At 40.1% G+C, this 18290-nt stretch overlaps 1 protein-coding gene across 6 annotated transcripts in view; it reads right to left on the bottom strand.

The window, feature by feature from the left end:
- Window positions 1-6288: 6288 nt before the first annotated feature.
- The window catches only part of LIMA1 (LIM domain and actin binding 1), a 79529-nt gene continuing 67527 nt past the window's right edge, over window positions 6289-18290 (bottom strand). For all 6 annotated transcript variants that reach the window (XM_081934673.1, XM_081934676.1, XM_081934675.1 and 3 more), the window contains 4 exons: window positions 17075-17123; window positions 14642-14757; window positions 10252-10385; window positions 6289-8696 (listed from right to left, as the gene is read on the bottom strand). In XM_081934673.1, the coding sequence (XP_081790799.1) occupies window positions 7694-8696; window positions 10252-10385; window positions 14642-14757; window positions 17075-17123 (1302 nt within the window). In that variant the 3' untranslated portion in view covers window positions 6289-7693. The remainder of the gene's footprint in view (window positions 8697-10251; window positions 10386-14641; window positions 14758-17074; window positions 17124-18290) is intronic.

The raw sequence follows: 18290 nt of genomic DNA on the forward strand, positions 1-18290 counted from the left end.
TAAGGTGAAATTAAAAGTTCAGGTAATGAAATGCATTCTCGTTTCTTTCTAAGGTTAAAGTCCTCCCCCCCCCCCCGCCGCTGCCCTGAGACTTGCTTTCTAAGTCTGCTTAGATTGCTAAAGTTTTGACACCATCTGTTTAAGTCAACAGAAGTAATGTTACAAAATGTATTAACATTAATACAAATGTATGAAGGTCTACATAGACAGACTTTCTCCAGGATGATCTCCACTTCTAAGATTCTCCGTGTGTCTTGTTTTCGCATTTACAGCTGGTTCCAGGCAACGGGGATGTGCAGAGGCCATAAACAGCGTGTGCGGAGGCCAAAAACACAGCACACGGAAGCTGAAAACACAACACATGGAGGTGACAATCATCGGCAACGTGCTGTGGCGATCCCTGCAGCCTGGAATGGGTCTAAAATGGAGCATGCGGAGGCCAAAAAGGGCTGGTGGCTTGGGACTGGCAGATGGCCGGGGCTTCAGGAATTTTTGCTGCATAAGATGCACAGACATTTCCACCCACTTTTAGGGAGGGGGTGTGCGTCTTATACTTTGGAAAATGTGGCAAATGGAAAGTTGACAAGGTAAGAGGAACATGATAAAAAGAATTATATAATAAAATGTCACAGATGTGTAAGGCAGTGTTTCTGAACCTTGGCATGTTTTAGATGTGTAGACTTCAACAGCAGTGCTGGCTGGGGAATTCTGGGAGTTAAAGTCCACACATCCTAAACTTGCCAAGGTTGAAAAACACTGGTGTAAGGAATTATATCAACAGAAAGGATAAAGAGGGTAGGGAAAGCATGCTAGGCAGCTTCTAGATTTCTTTCCTATCTACTGGTAGAAGTATATGAGGAACATTTTCTTCTGTATACCAAAGTAACTGTTCTGACCCAGTCTTAGCAGAAGCAAGAAACACACTCCTTGTCACAAAAAAAACCTCTTTATTTACCTCTTGTGAATTGCATTCACCCACTGAAAAGTCTTGGCAATAGTCCTTCAAAGAGTTAACTGCAGTAACAGACCTTATCAGTTCCTTGCGATAATTGCAAGGCCCTGAGCTCCCAGCCGAAAGGCTGCAAATTAAGTTTTGGCAAGCAGTCTCTGTGGCAGGAAACACAGTGAGCAAAATCTTCAGAAATACCAACTGTTGTCTCCTACGGCCACCACTCCCCTTTCCTTCTATTTATTCCCCAGTCAGGGAGGGGCCATTCAGGGTCCAAGTGTGCTTTGCTTCCAGAGTCGACTCCTTGTCCTCCGCTGTTCTCCTCTCCTAACAGCTCTGTGCATATGTGCATCTGGAACAGGCCCCAGCTGTTCTTCCTCCCCTTATCTCAACCTCCAAAGTCAGTCTCCGGTGGCTGGAAAATGTCGGACGGCCCTCTCTTTATTTCTGCATCTGACAGAGCATCCATCGGAGCCTTCCCCAGACTCCAGAACTGGCCCGAGCTCCTCCCCAATCTCATCATCCGAGCTGGCCGCCAGCTCCCCTGGCAGCTGGCAGGCCACAACAATAACATGTTATATCTGTGCTTATGTGGTTCTGCTGTACTTCATGTGGCATTTGTGTGTGTGCACCAGGAAGTACTTTACTTTACTTTTATTGGATTTATTAACCGCTCCCTCTCCCCTAGGGGACTCGGGGAATAGAGGATGGACCGCATAAAGGCCACTCTGGGCCATTTGGCTGGGAGGAGGGAAGCTTAGAATGGAGGCATCCTCCCATGGGAATGTTTTGGGGAAATATTTTTCTCCACTGAGTCCATTTTCATCAATCTCTATTTGAAAATTCATCTTTCTTTTTATGGCTTCTCCCCACCATAAAAGCTAATCCCATTCTGTTCAATTTTCTGATTATTATTATTATTATTATTATTATTATTATTATTATTATTATTATTATATTGATAGACATCATCTTAGCTTCCTTTACAAAAAATATTTTCAACACTTTGTTGAAAGTGGTGCAGACCCTGAATTGCTTTCAACAAACCAAATATTTCTTCAGGGGTGCCATGTCCTTCTGTTGCTGGGTATCTGCAGGTTCAGGTGATCAAGGAGCCTAAAGGGAGCAGAATAGCAGAGCGGAGTAGCAGATTCAAGGGGCTGGTGTGAGTCTGAAATTATCTGGGCCTCCAGCAGTGGAGGGTAAATAATAAGTCAGGGGACGAAGAGACATAATGAGGAGATAAACACCCACTTTCTAACTTGGACAAATATCTGACATGAATAAACCACACTTAGAACCATGGGAAGAACTATGACCCAGGGGAAAGGAATGAATAAGAAGATACCAGATATACAACTTTATCTTCTTAAAATGGCTGCTCTGTGCCTGGTAAAATCCTTTTCCCTCCCATAATCCCAGCCTCTAGCACAGGGGTGTCAAACTTGTGTCATCATGGCAGTGTCATGTGACGTATCGGGACTTTCCCCCCCCCCTTCGCTAAACCGGGCAGGGACAGGGGGCAGTATGACGCATCTGGCCTGCGGGCCGCAAGTTTGACATCCCTGCTCTAGCAGATAACGTAGCTTGTTTTTCAAAAAGCTTTTGGACAATGTTTTATTCCCATACAAGGGACATCGTTTCTCACATTGTCTCCTGCAACTACTGTACCTCCAGGGTCTCTTCTCAGTACTGACACTTGGAAACATCAATTGTTAAAAATTGGGAATCACTACTATTGCATAGTAGCTGTTTGTTTGCTTTTAGAAAAAAGATAACCTTGGATTATTGAAGAAAAGCACCTTTAGGTAAAATATAAGGACGTTGACTTGAAACCAGTATTGCTTTAAACTGTAATACAGTTAGTTCTCGACTTATGGTCAAATTGAGCCCAAACGTTTTGTTACTAAACAAGACAGTTGTTGAGTTTTGCCCCATTTTATTATCTTTCTAGCCACAGTTGTTAAGTGAATCTCTGTGAATAATATGGCTATTAAGTGAATCAGGCTTCCCCATTGACTTTGCTTCTCAGATCACAAAAGGTGATCACACGAAGCAACCGTCAAATACATGCCAGTTGCCAAACAACTGAATTCTTGATCACATGACCCTAGGAATGCTGCAATGGTCATGTGAAAAACTGCTACAAGTCCTTTTTTTCAGTACCATTGTATCTTCGGTCAATTCACGAATGGTTGTAAGTTGAGGACTCCCTGTGGTCCTTGGAAAAGCTTAATTATTTCATGAGTTAGGAGCATATAATGCTAAAGGACTGAATTGTTCATGAAAGGTCTAACTGAAGTCCCAACTCAGACCATGAATTCTACAAGTGGTTTTAGGCGAGGTGCTTTGTGACTCCTTCGGCATCATTACCATCCTTATTCCCAACTGCTTTGTAAAACTGGAGGAAGCTCAATTGCAATCATTCTCATTTTTAGCTATTTTGCTAGCATACCCGTAGCATTTTAATTTCTTGCTGATATATTTCTGTCTCTGAGCATCATCCATGGCAGGCTTCTTAACTGCAAAGTTGTTGTCCTCTATTTACTAATTGGCAGATTCCCCAGTTGTTGTGATTATGGCTGTGTGTTGTAATGATAGCTATTTTGGGAAAGCGGAAGTTACTGACAATGCTCCAAGGCACCTAACGTCTACGAATAAAATAATGGCTCAAGCCCAGAATTTGGGACTCCATTAGCACTCTTGTCAATTTGAAAAATGGACCAGCACTAAGCTCTGCCATGTTAGAAAATGAAAGCCAGATTTCACTCTGGTTTCAAGTGAACAGTGCAGAACCAGAAGCCATGTACCTCAGAGGTGAAATCTACTTACCTTTGCTACCAGTTCGGTAGCCACTTGTGTGCGTGCTCGCACGTGCCACCTCTGCACATGCGCAGCACCTTCCGCGCATGTGCAGAGCGCACCTGCAAAGGTAAGCAAGCAGAGGGGGGGTGGAAACTGCTGTGTCACGCGATTAGATTAAATCCGGCTTTCTAGCTAATATAAATTGTGCATCAAAGCTGATCGTCGGAGAAAACGGTCTGTCCAGTTCGACCGAACGGGTAGCATTTTTACTATCGGTTCGGGCGAACCGGTCCAAACAGGTAGTAATTTTACCCCTGATGTACCTTCAGAAAACTGTAGAGGTTTACAACCAATCTTTGCCTGGTGCAAAACTCTTATGCAGAGATGCCAAAAGTCTTGCGTGGAGATGGTGCCCTCCATTACGCTAAAAAATGCATTACCACCTGTCTGAAGGATTCTGGAGGTCAAATACTTGACACATTCTGAAAGAGACTTACAAATGCTAAATAGCTTTTTCAGGATATTTTTAGAGTGGTGTGACAAAGGCTTAAGAATTTATGTTGCATTCCCAGAGTAATTTGGCAGGACTAGGAAGAAATCCTCTATAAGAATATGACTTCTGACCCAATAGGTTCTCTGTATCTACTGTACTGTACACAGCAGGAATAATAACAAAGAAGCCAAATCACAGCTTTTTAGCTTAAGCCAAGGACTAGATAAGGGTAAGCAAGTGTGTCTATGATGGTATTAATTCCATATGAAATGTCAGAGCTGAGGTATTTACTGGTATTGTAGTTCCCAAACCTCTACTTACATTTCTTTTCTAGTTACACGTATCATCAAAAACCTTCAAGGCAGTGGTGAAATTAAATTTTTTTTACTACCAGTTTTGTGGGCATGGCTTGGTGGGCATGGCAGGGGAAGGATTCTGCAAAATCTCCATTCCCTCCCCACTCCTGGGGGAAGGATATTGCAAAATAGAATAGAATAGAAGAGTTGGAAGCGACCTTGGAGGTCTTCTAATCCAACCCCCTGCCTAGGTAGGAAACACTACATCACTTCAGACCGGGGTGGGTTCCTGCCAGTTCTAATCTCTTCTATAGAAGAGGTTCCACAAACCTACAGGGCCGTTTAGAACCGGTTCCAGCTCCCTCCCCCCACCCGTCCGTACATCATCAAGATGAAGAGCGAGAGGAGGAATTCTGGGAGTTGAAGGCCACAAGTCTTAAAAGCTGTCAAGTTTGAACACCCCTGGGGTTTTTTTTTCTAAAGGGTTAAGGGTGCAAGGGTCTTGTAACTTGACAGCTTTAAGACTTGCACACTTCAATGCCAGAGTTCCTGAGCCAACATGACTGGAGGAGGAATTCTGGGAGTTGAAGTCCACAAGTCTTAAAGCTGTCAAGTTTTAATACACCTGGTTGTTTTTTCTAAAGGGTTAGGGGTGCAAGGGTCTTGTAACTTGACAGCTTTAAGACTTGCGTGCTTCAAATGCCAGTTTCTGAGCCAACATTTTGGTTGCTAAGCAAGAGCGTTGTTAAGTGAGTTTCACCACATTTTACAAGTTGGCTACGCCCACCCAGTCACATGGCTGGCAAGCCACTCCCACCCGGTCACATGGCTGGCAAGCCACTCCCACAAAGCAGGCCACACCTACAGAAGAGGTTCTAAAACATTTTGAAACCCACCACTGCTTCAGACAAATGGTTAATCTCCATTCCCAGCCCACTCTGGGTTATACCACCCAGAGGTTGTATTTGCCAGTTCTCTGAACTACTTACAATTTCCTCTACTGCTTCTCCAGAACCTGTCAGAACCTGCTGAATTTCACCCCTGCTTTAAGGAGTTCATAAAATGCATTGTAATTGGCTAAACTTGCACACTTTTAGCCAAGTGTATTGTGAGCTTTCAAGTGTGCTTAAAACTGATGTTTCTTTGTTTTCTATTTGTCATGCATGATGGAAGCTAAACCCTTTATACTGTAAAAAAAAGAATTAAATTACTAGATATCTACTAACATTCCCATAGGGCAGTGATGGCAAACCTTTTTGGGATCGAGTGCCCAAACTGGAACATGCATGTCTGTGGGTGCATGTGCACGCGTTGGAGTATCAGAAATCTAAAGACCAGCTGGCCAGTGCATGCATGCCTGTTTTCTGGGCCATTTTCAGGGCGTTTTTGGGCTGTTTTCAGGCTGGTTTTTGGGCTGTTTTCAGGCCAGTTTCTGGCCCAAAAAACAACCTGGAAAAGCCCCCCAAAACGGTCTGGGTTTTGGCTGTTTTCAGGCCATTTTACAGCGTTCCAGCACCTGCAAGAGCCAGCTGGACGGTGCCAGAAACCAGAAGAGCAGCTGGAGACTGCACGCATGCCCACAAAGAGGGCACTGCGTGCCATAGGTCCGCCGTCACGGCCATAGGGGCTAGTTCAAGACCTATTTTGAATAAAAGTGTAAGAAAATAGTTACCATACAACAAGCTAAATAGTGCCACCTCCTGGTGAAAAATAGGATTCTATAAAAAAGAGTCTGGATTAAAAGCTTCCCACAAAAAAAAATGGCAGAGCATTTATTTAAGTAAAAATGTTTCAAATTATATAATATGGGTATGAAAAGCAAGATATTTCACAATTGTAAAATAATAGATAGAATTTAACTGAACAAATAATACAGATTAAAAGTAAGGGTTTATACAATGCATTACAGCCAGTTCCCAAAAGGTGCTTCAGAACACGGAAATGTGTGAACTAAGCATTGGTTTGCAACTTTTTAAAGCAGCAACATCTTTTCCCAGGATTGCTCATCAGCTCTCTGCAGTTGCCATCTGATCTGGAAAAAGACAAGGATGCTTTAAAAGCTTCCTGAAGGTACTGTTTTATGCTCCACAGACTTTCAGGTTCCATTTTGGAATTGAATCCAAAGTGCTGCATAACCCTATTAAAATTATTGCAATAAAGCATTTAAACCAATTCAAAACACTATGTTTTATATAACACATGCAGCCAAGTTGAAAAGCTCTAAATGCATAAGGCTATCAGTCTCAAAAGAAAAAAAAGTTTACCACTAGATTCTTTTTCTTGCAACTTTTTTCATACTGAGTCAAATCTGGCAGTTTGGTTCATGGAGAACTCTGATTGCTTGTCAAAAGAGAGAATCATGTTTTCAAGAGGAAAATGTTATTCGGGACAACTGAGAGCAGAAACTTTGCCATCCTTTAGCTGATTCTTGGGAACAAAGATGCTCCTAAGCCCAGCTTGGAGAAAGCCAATTGATTCACAAAATAAAATAAAATAAAATAAAAGGCGAAGTGGACAGATGCTCTCCTAATCTTGATCAAGCAAAATCAGCCTTCCTCTTCTATCAAATTGCAGACTGCATATCATACTGTAGGTACTGAACAATACCTCTCTTGAAAACAGTGTTACCACCATTTTAAAAAAGTATTACTCTGTTTTTATATATACATTAAAGTGCAGTCTCTTTTAAACTAGTCCCCATCCCTTGGAAACTGATCTGGAAGCTCTGTAGTAGTATTGTTAGTAGTGATGATATCATAATTAAGTATATCAAAGCCCTATCTCTTTCGCTCAACTATTAAATGCCGGAAATTGTGGTAAGCAGAAGAGAATGCAATGCCTTTTAAGTGACTAAGTTACAGAATGGAATGTGAAACAGGTTTTCGCTCAACTGAGGCAGCAGCTATCTCCACGATTTTAAGCATTTACGCTTTCTCACAAAACTGGTAACATTCTTGCATGCTCCAAAATATATTCCTATAAAACAGATCTGAAGAGTTATGTGATTTTCACACTAATTTGCAACACAAAGTCACTTTCGTAAAGACGCCTGCTTTAGGAAAGAACAAAACATTAAACTCCAACTTAAGGCCCTGCACCTTTCAGTAAGTCCTCTATTTAAAGGGGAAAAAAAGAGAGAGAGAATAAAATCTATTCTTCATCATAATCTTCATCATAGTATCTGTTCCTCTTGATCTGTTCTTCCACACTTAAACCATCTTGGTCTTCTCCTTCAAAAAGCCCTGCATCTTTGGATCTATAATTTGGACTAGTGGAGAATTCTTTTTCACTTGAGAGAATCAAGGATGAATATTCTGGAGAGATGCAGATCATTGGTTCTTTCTCAAGAAATGCTGGCTGTCCTGCACCTTCTTCCTTCTCCTCCTCCTCTTCCTCCTCCTCAGGCTCAGCATTATTCTGCCCATTCTTATATAGGAACGCTTCATTTTGTGCTTCTTCATTTTGCTGATCTAGTTCTCTATCCTTCTCGGCAGTGTTTGGGGTACCGACATACTCAATTGTATTGCTTTCTTCCTTTGGTTTGTTCTGGACTGCCATCTCCTTCACAAGCTCATCACTTTGCTGTGATGTACTTGATTCATGCTTGGGAGGAGATGAGTTTTCCGTTCGATGGTTCCTCACAGATACTGTTCTAAATGAGGCAGCTACCGTGAATGGTCGACACCTTTCTTTTAATGAGGATGTTCTGCGTAGCTTCTTAAGATCTTGGTCTACTTCTTCCTGGGGATCTGGTTTCTGAACCTCATCCTCTGGAGGCCACTTTGGTTTGAATACTCGAATGCCTTCTTCCAAGACATTCCCTTGACTGCCTTGTTCAGGAGGAGGTGGCCAGGAAATCTTCAGCTTTTTTGTCTCTGTAGTTTTTTCCTCCTTCTCAAGCATTCCAGCAGCTTTTGCTTCCATGCTGGCAGCTAAAACCCCAACTTTGGCAATTGGGGCATCTTCTACTCCTGGACTATGAGGGGCTTCCGTGGCATTCCCAATACAGTCATCAGCCTCAGTTTTGCTTGCCCATAGTTCTTTGTGAGGCTTATGTCCAAAACCTTCATCATAATTACCTTTGGATTTAAAGAGCTGGTTAAAGTGAGGCTTGCAGTAAACATGTCCTTGAAGAGAGGCATATGTTCCAAGTCTGTATAAGGAAAACACAATAAAAATGCCCATTAGTAACTCACAAAATTGAAGAAGCTTACCATGCCTTCAAAAAAACAAACAAAAAAACAACAACACCAGATGTTTTATCACTGACTCCATAAGACAACCTAAGCTAACATATGAGATTGGGCAATTGCAAGCACCTACTGTTAAAAATTATACCAATCTAATTACAGTAGTTCTGTTTAGAATAACTTTCCTTATACAGCAATTTTAAAAGGGAAAACTTTCTCAGATTTAAAAAAAAATACTCATGACTTAAAAGAAATTGTGATTATTAAAAGAACACCTGCTGTTGTATTACAAAGGGATATAGATAGATAGATAGATAGATAGATAGATAGATAGATAGATAGATAGATAGATAGATAGATAGATAGATAGATAGATAGATAGATAGATGATAGATGATGATAGATAGATAGATAGATAGATAGATAGATAGATAGATAGATAGATAGATAGATAGATAGATAGATAGATAGAGAACGAACTGTTGTCCCAATTTGCAGATGGAAACTATCATAATGAACACTGTACAACAATTCATTTCAGGACAAATCTCACTTTATTATTTTTAAATTTGAATAGGACATGTTTAACCAATTAGCTATAACTGTGTGTTCTTACTCATTGTCAATCCTTCACTGCTCCAGCTATTACATTTTAAATATCTTAACAAATGGATTTGAAATATAGGTAGTCCTTGCTTAATGGTGGCAATTGAGATCAGAATTTCCACTGTTAAGGAATACAATCGCAATGTCAGGAGACTACGTTGCTTAGCAATGGTAATCCCAGCAGTCTCCATTAGTCATGATAGTTACCTGATCTTATTTTTGAAAAAAAAAATAGATTAATGGCCTTTTCTATTTCTAATGCTGTTAATTTTTTTAAGCTTAGATGAATTTATGGATTTTAATTTTAAAATTAGTTAGAAACCCCACAGTAAGCTTTATATCTACTAGCCGATAACGTAGCATTGCCCGGGTATTTATTTATAGGGGGAAAATGTCCGGACCAAACATAATTTCTAATCTTGGATTTTCCCCCTTACCAGAGGGAGCCCCCTTGTGGAGTACTGTGAAGCTGTTTGCATGGCAACTCCACTGTGTGCACAGTGGAAGCCAATTTACGGCAGTACAGTAGAAGTCATTTTAAGGCACAACAGGCTGTATCTTAACAGAACACACACACACCGAGGAGTTTTAGGGATGTCTTACCTCCACAGTATTTTTTTCCAGAAAGTAAGTCATCTGTGTACCAAGTTTGGTTGAAATTGCTTGAGGCATTCCAGAGTTATGCTGGAACATACGCACACACAGCCATTTTTTTATATATAGATGACTACTTCCTTGTGAGCATGTATAACTGCCCCCAAATTATTATAGCCCTTGAACTTCTTGCGACCATCCAAAGACTACTCAGTTCACATTTTGGTGTAGCTCTACTATACTAAACTCATTACCTACCTTAAAGCACATTAGAACATTAAATGTATATAGTAAACTATTATTTTGTTTGAGGCTTACGTGAGTTTGCTATTGCAGTAAGAACAGCGGAAACAGCTAATGTGGTAGACTTGCTGATTGGCAAAGAGACGCTCCATTGGATATACAGTCTTCTTGCAAGCAATACATGTTTCCTTTGCAGGTACCTGAAATTTCTGTTGAAAGAAAAGTGGATGAATGGTGTAAATATGAACAATCTTTTGATATTTTTCATTCAAGAGTCCTGAAGTCAGCCTCTACAGAATCTTCCCCTAAACTTTAATACAGATTAAATTGTTTAATTTAAAAAGAACATTCTCTCCTATGTGTATTTAGTCCTAGATCATGTCACCTTAGAGGGGTTAGCATTCTTGAAAACGTTTGCAAAATCCCAAAATAATTTAGCAGACTATATTTTATTGCTATTTTTAACGGGCTCCAGAATTTATCAAACCACCAGAGGGAATGGACAAAATTCTAGATTTCTGCCGATTTAAAGTTACAATTGTATCATCTTCTTCAGCATCTCTAGAGGGACAAGAGATTCAAAAGAGAGGTAATTGAAGAGGGAGACCAAGAGCAAAAAGCAACAAAGGCACTCAAAAGTCTAAAACACGGGTCTCAAACCCGCGGCATCATATTGCCGACATGTGACTTTTTTTCCCTTCACGGAGCTGGGGTGGGCATTGTGTGACGCATCCAGTCCACGGACTACCAGTTTGACACCCCTGGTCTAAAACAATGAAGACAGTTTTAAAGGCTCTAACCAAATACTTAAAATGATCAGTTTTACTATGAAAAACACCATCATCCTGACCCCTATCAAGGCTACTTTGTTTAAAATGCCACTCATGCTTCATCTTTTTTAAGGTGGAAAATTAATGTCCAGAACAGCTCTGCTAAAGCATGCTAAAGGTAAAGGTTCCCCTTGCAAATATGTGCTAGTCGTTCCAGACTCTAAGGGGCGGTGCTCATCTCCATTTCAAAGCCAAAGAGCCAGCACTGTCCGAAGACGTCTCCATGGTCATGTAGCTGGCATGACTAAACACCGAACGCGCATGGAGCGCTGTTACCTTCACACCAAAGGTGGTTCCTATTTTTCTACTGACATTTTTACCTGCTTTCGAACTGCTAGGTTGGCAGAAGCTGGGATGAGTAATGGGAGCGTACTCCGCTACCCAGCACTAGGGATTTGAACTGCTGACCTTTCTGATCAACAAGCTCAGCGTCTTAGCCACTGAGCCACCGTGTCCCATAAAAGTATGCTAGAACTAGTCAATCAGCACCACTCAGAGCTGGCTTATGGTTGAAGCATGTAGGATTGTTCCTCTTCTCCAGTGCACAAGCCTGGGGGCTCTGCCTTCTCCCAAGCAGAAAATGCATGAGAAAGCATACACAAAGTTGAAGGAGCGCAAGGAGTTAGGGAAGCTCAAGGGTATCTACAGGCTACGGTCAAAAAGTCACGATGGCAGCCATAACACAGGTAGCCTCCAACTTACAACCACAACTGGGATCAAAATTTTCATTACTAAGCAAGGCAGTTGTTAAGTAAGTCATGCAATTTTATGGCATTTTTTGGTCACGACTGTTAAGTAAATCACTGTGATTGTTACGTGAATCATGCAATTGTTGAGCAAAGCAGCTTCTCCCATTTACTCTTGTTTGTCAGAAGCTGGCTGGGAAGCTTGCAAATGATGACCACATGACCCCAGGACAGTGCAACTGTTGTAAATGTTGGTTGCCAAGTGCTAGAATTTTTATTGTCACCCCCAGGGCAACAGTCATAAGTGCAAGAAGTTGTAAGTGACTTTTTCAGCAACACCGTAACTTCGAACGGTCATTAAATAAATGGTCGTAAGTTGATGGCTACTTGTAGTGCGATCAAAGCTCTGCTTCCTTTTTATGACTGGTTGTAAGTTCAGTGAATTCACCTGAGCAATTAGGTGAACTTTTTATCACATACTCTGCCTTCAAAATCAATTGTCAAACAATTGATTCTTATAGTATAGATTCTTCTGGAATTAGTGCTTCAACAGGCAGAAATGATGAACGTATTCTAATGTATCAAAACTCTTCCTGTACCTTATAATTGCTATAAAAATGTGTTGTCTAAATAAAAGTGAAAACTGACTGGGTGGCACAAATTAAACAGAGAGGACACAGTTGGGCAGAAAGAGATGTGCTGCTAGGTAAACCACTCAAGCAACGTTGACAATTAATAATATTGTACCTAAAGCATGTTAAGATTTCAGTTGGTTTAAATGCCTGACGTTGCTTTATACATGGATTAGCTACCCACAGATTTTGGAAATGGGTGTCAAAAAAAGTACAAAGCTGGTTTTCTGTTCCATAGAAAAAGTTTTCTGAAATGTTGCGCACAATGAAACATTTTTATTATAATGATCAAGGAAGCTATAGTGTCATGGAATTCCCCTAATAGTGTGGATGATAGATTCTTCTCAAGAATCCAGGAAATAAATTTGAATATTAAAACTCCCACTTTTTCCAGCTTGCTCTGGGAACAGGGCACTTGCAATAAATGACATCAGTTGCAGCAATGTGTATTCCCCTTTCCAACTTACATGGGAGGAACTTTTGGGGTGTGCAGAAGTATATTCCTTTTCAAGCATGTTATGAAGAGCAACTACAGTAGAACCATGAAGTCCAGTTAATAAAAAGAGGAGAGGACGCAGGAAAGCTGAGAGATGAGCTCACGTTAAAAAGGAAGCAGAAGACAGGAATAGAGATTAGAAACCAGGAGCAGGAAACAGAAGCTGAAAAAGACAAACGACTATTTATAAACGTATATGGACTTGTTGGAAAGTATACTAAGTAGTTCCTCCAGTGAATAATATTTTATTATAAAGCTATTAAAGTAGGCTCAGCCACTAAGAAATTCCTTTATGGAATTGCTTTATGGAAAAAAGAGCTAAAACAAAGGGTAACAGCGTATATACTACAGCAGGGGTGTCAAACTCGATTTCATTGAGGGCCACATCAGGGTTGTGTTTGACCTTGAGGGGCTGGGGTGGGCGTGGCCAGATCAACGTCACTTGTGTTGGGGGCACTTGTGGTGACCTGAGCGCTCTGCCAGAGAAAATGGGCTCCTGAGCTCCATTTTTGGCTGCGACAGCCTCCTGGAACCCTCTCCCAGCGAAAATAGAGCTGAGGGGGGCCACCCTCCCGAGCTCCGTTTTCACTGGCAGAGGCATCACAGGCGAGTCAGTCACTGTTTCCAGGACAGCCCCACAGGCCAGATCTAAGCACCCCATGGACCGAATCCAGCCCCCAGGCCTTAAATTTGACACCCCTCTACTACAGTATAACATATTTCACACACAACTGTTCAGGAAAAACTCCATGGGCATATCAATGAAATCATTAACAATACTGCACACTTTCCTATTTCAGTCGAAAAGCTGACATCTTCTCCCCCAAATTAGTGATAAACAGAAATCAAATGTCAAACGTTCTGGTTTCCATAAACATTTCTATGACTCAAAAACCATACCATGTACAGTAAGCTTCTTTCTACCCCTTTAACAGACCCAGTTGAGAATAGAATTTAGTCTTTTGTAATTAAAATGTAGAGGGAAATATAGATAGGTTGACACTTGTCTTCATTATTTCATAGATTGACACTTGTGTTCATTATTTCACAAATGTCACCAATAGTCACAGACGACCTTATGATACGTCAGCAACTGGACTTCCTCATGGCTAAAGAAAGTTTGAAGCACTTTGTATTTTTAGAAAACATATATTCATGCAGGTATGTTAAATATAGAAACGTAACAAGCTTAGGGATTCCAAAGCAGAATTATACTGATAAGCCAATCCTGAGATGAGTTTCTAAATAACTAGATCTTTCTAGGCCTGTATATGTTTTCTTTTTTCATTTATGTGTACATACATGTACACGTCATTGTTCATTTGTATATCAACGTATTTGTGTTGCTTGTTTTTGAACGCATTCTGTTTGTTGAATAAAAAAATTAAATCATGTTATACCAAAACCACTATACTAAAAGTACAATTTTTCAAAACAGCTTTTGTTGAGATGTCCTGAGAGTCAACATGAAATCACAGTTAAGGTGCTGGAGTAGTGTTAGAGACACCCACTTGGTCTTTTTTTCTCAACTCACTGTCTCCCAGAATTGTTAAGAGGAAAAACTGGGTTAATGGAAAAAAAGGCAAGACATGAATCTAACGAAGGAATAAGTAAATATATTTTTACAAATTCACAGAACTACAGTGTAATATTCTTTCATGGCCTAATGTGAAAAAAGGTAACTTAATAAAATTTGGAAGTCAAGAAGCAGCCTAACTACAAAAGGAAACACAGGCAATAATGTACAATTCTCACCACTAATTTACATTTTTGATTCCCCTCCCCCTACATTGCCCATTAATGAAAAAAAACCCATTGTACCTTCACTGCTTTGGGAGGAGAGCTGTCAGACTGAGAAGACGCTCTAGAATTAGGACTTTGTTGTTTGGCATAGACAGGTCTTGCAATTTCAATCTCTTTCTGGAAGTTACACCCAGCTAGAACAAAAGGAGTCATATTAGGTACTTTTCCTCAAAACTAAGGAATACGAGGCTCTGCCACAGTCCCATTTCCACTCCCCGGTTTCACCAAATCCGCCAAGCAATCAACACTGCTGCAGTTGAAGAGTGATGAGCACCTGTCTGATCATATGGCCCCCCACCCCAAATGAAGGGGGGGAAAAGGAAAACTCCAGATGCTTGCTGTGAAAGGAGACTTTTGAAGCTGTTAGGCCACATTCCATATCAAGAACTTATGATCAGAATGTTACATGACACCTAGGATCCAGTGAGGCAAGAAATTCTGGCAGGAGGAAAAATGACTGCCCACAACTTTTGCAAAGCAAAAATAAATAATATTTCTATGCGATACTGGATATACTGCAGCTGAGTTAGAAATTAGTCAATGTGACAGCTGAACCTAGATGATGGGTCTGCAGAGGTGCTAAGAGCCTGTGTTGAAGTGTCCACAGACAAATCCTAGTATTAAAAAGTTAACTTATCAAATGCAGTGCACAAAAACATTTGTGTTTTAAAAGCTGCAAGGTCCATAAATGTTTTGCCCATAAATGAAGCTAATTAAGTAATTCAAAGCTTAGATTGTAAATGACTGGTAAATTATTGGTTTGACTGAACAATATTTTCCTTCCACATAAAATAAACTGCTAAGTATTTTTCTGAGGAGAGGAAATTTAAAAGCAGCAAAACAAAAACAAGTAACATAGAGGTATGATTCAAACTTAAAAATCAACAAAAGATATTATTCAGATAGAGAAGAGGTATTTAATAAAGGACTATATAGATCCATTAGCAACATTGCAGGAAAAACTGTCTTTCAAGGATTATTGGCTAGAAACAATACATTGGAAATAATTAAGAGACACTTTTATGCTTTGTAGTCTACATATCAACTGAACTCTTTAAAGCTGCCGCATCCTTTCCTAAGATTAAGCAAATTCCATAACAGGTTATATACTCTAAATTGGAGTAACTTAAAATGTATTTCCTTTTTAGCCTCTGGGATCAATTATTTATTTTGAAACTGTTAACATATTCCATTATTTTGTAGTTCAATGTTTCAATGGGAAGTAATACATAGAAGCATTTCTGCACTTCTCTTGATCAGATTCAGTCAAATAAATTCTAACAGCTAAAGCTAACTTTGAACAAATATTAAATGGAAGTTAAGGACTACCTCTATGGCAAAATCCATTTAGTTTTATTTTTTCTAAATCAGAAACGATCAACCATTATGCAAGCAAGGAGAATGCAGTCTAATCTGTTTTAAGCGCATGCAAAATTCTTAAAGGGTTCAGACTACAGAATAATCAGTTGTGGGGTGATTTAGGCAGTTTTACTTCTGATTATACAGAAGACTGGCTATGTTTCCAGAATTAGGTTTCAGAAGGCAAAGTAGGTATTTTTCTGAACTAAATAATTAGTGGAAGCTCATGACATTCAGCCTTCTCGATTCCTGGCAAATAGAAGGGGAAGAAATGGAGGCAGTGACAGGTTTTATTTTCCTGGGCTCCCCACAGATGGGGACTGCAGCCAAGAAATTAAAAGATGCTTGCTCCTGGGGAGGAAAGCTATGGCAAATCTAGACAGCATACCAAAAAGCAGAGCCATCACCCTGCCAACAAAAGTGTGTATAGTCAAGGCTATGGTTTTTCCAGTTGCAATGTATGGCTGTGAAAGTTGGACCATAGGAAAGACTGAGCGCCAAAGAATTGAGGCCTTTGAACTATGGTGCTGGAGAAGACTCCTGTGAGCTCCTTGGACTGGAAGGTGATCAAACCAGTCAGTCCTAGAGGAGATCAACTCTGACTGCTCTTTAGAAGGCCAGATCCCAAAGAAGAAACTCAAATACTTTGACCACCTAATGAGAAGGAAGGACTCACTGGAGAAGAACCTAATGCTGGGAAAGATTGAGGGCAAAAGAAGAAGAGGACGACAGAGAATTTTACTGATCAGGATGAGTAGTTTATATAATTTGATTATTGATAAGGAATGAGATATGGGAAGAAGAGTTTCTATTTATTTAAGTACTAGAGAAGGCATCAATTTAGGCAAATTGCTTATATTTGTCTAGAAAGAGGAGTCGTCACCTTTTATAGATCTTTTCTCATTTCTGTTTTCTTTCCTTTTTCCTCACATTTCATCTTTTAAAAATATTTTTCTTAAGTTTGCATTTATCTTTTTACCTTTGTATATGTAAACTTTAATAAAAACAATCTTTAAAAGCCTAACAGACAGGACACATCTGTTAATTCCTTATTTTGTAGGTTTGGGGATAAAAGAGAGATTAAGAACTCACCAGTGCCATCTTCACAGAGACTGGAAGTCAAACCATCTCTTACTGAAACCTGTAGGAGAGATATGACTATGAACCATCTTTTCTTGTGGAGTTATCCAGAGAACTGAATTTACCTTGTGTGGTAAGCATAAAAGCAGCAAAGCAGGCAAAGTTGTTGGGAAAAGCACAAAGCAGATTGTGATTAAATGCAAAAACACAGCATTACTGCCACATCAAATCTTAAATTGCCACAAAACAGCAGTCCCTACTATTGTGGATTACATAAACTATTATACCATGCCTAAAGGTTTCTGAGGACTACAAGCTAGCAATTGGCAATGTGAAAAACAAAACACTCCCAGATAGTTTCCACATTATCCAAACTTTAATGTTTTAATTTGTATTTTAAGGTAACGTTTATTTTTCTTCTGCATAAGATCACCAAATCACAACCTGAAATCTTCTAAGATTTGGAGGACAAAGCCAAAGCCTCTTACATTTGGTAAGGTCCAAAGTTTTCACTAACCCCCCCCCCCCCCGCCCCCCAATGGCACTAGTACTAGAGAAAAATAATATCCTTGAGGCCTTGGATCACACTGGGCACAAATGCTTCATAGTTTGAGATTCTATTTGTAATTATTTGTATTTGGCTAACAAATCCAATCCTCCAGCTCCAAGATCCGTCTGTCTATCAAATTTCTATGCTTAAGTGTATAGCTCCTACTATCAAGATTTTGCAGCTCAAGTGGTTGAAAATTGTTTGATCAAATCAGATTCTATGTAACTAATGAATATTTCAAAATGAAGTAGATCCAATACAGATACTATAAGACTATTTTCTTTGAGTAAAATTCAACTTCATTTTTACATCCATGTTTAATTAATTTTTTTTTTAGTATGGAAATGATTTGCCACTGAAACTTTCTGAAAAAAATTTTCAACCTTAATATTACAGGAAATCTCCTTTTCAAGCACTGGCCAGGCTCAACTCTGTTTAGCTTCAAAGACCAGACAAGAGATCACTTCCCAACCTTCTGTTCTTGGCGGCCCAGCAGGGGAGAGGGGGTGGTACTGTGTGAGAGGCAGACGTGCGTAGCTCCATTTGCTGCTGCAGCAGGTGCACGAGCCTGCTGCTCATCCAAATGCAGCTTTGCACATGAGTGTAAGCACCTGCTACTCGCATAAGTGGAACTCCATATGTGTTTGTCTGCCACTCACGTGGCCAGGTTCTGAACAT

Source organism: Natrix helvetica, assembly GCF_964273705.1.
Source record: "Natrix helvetica genome assembly, chromosome: 1".
Lineage (NCBI taxonomy): Eukaryota > Metazoa > Chordata > Lepidosauria > Squamata > Natricidae > Natrix > Natrix helvetica.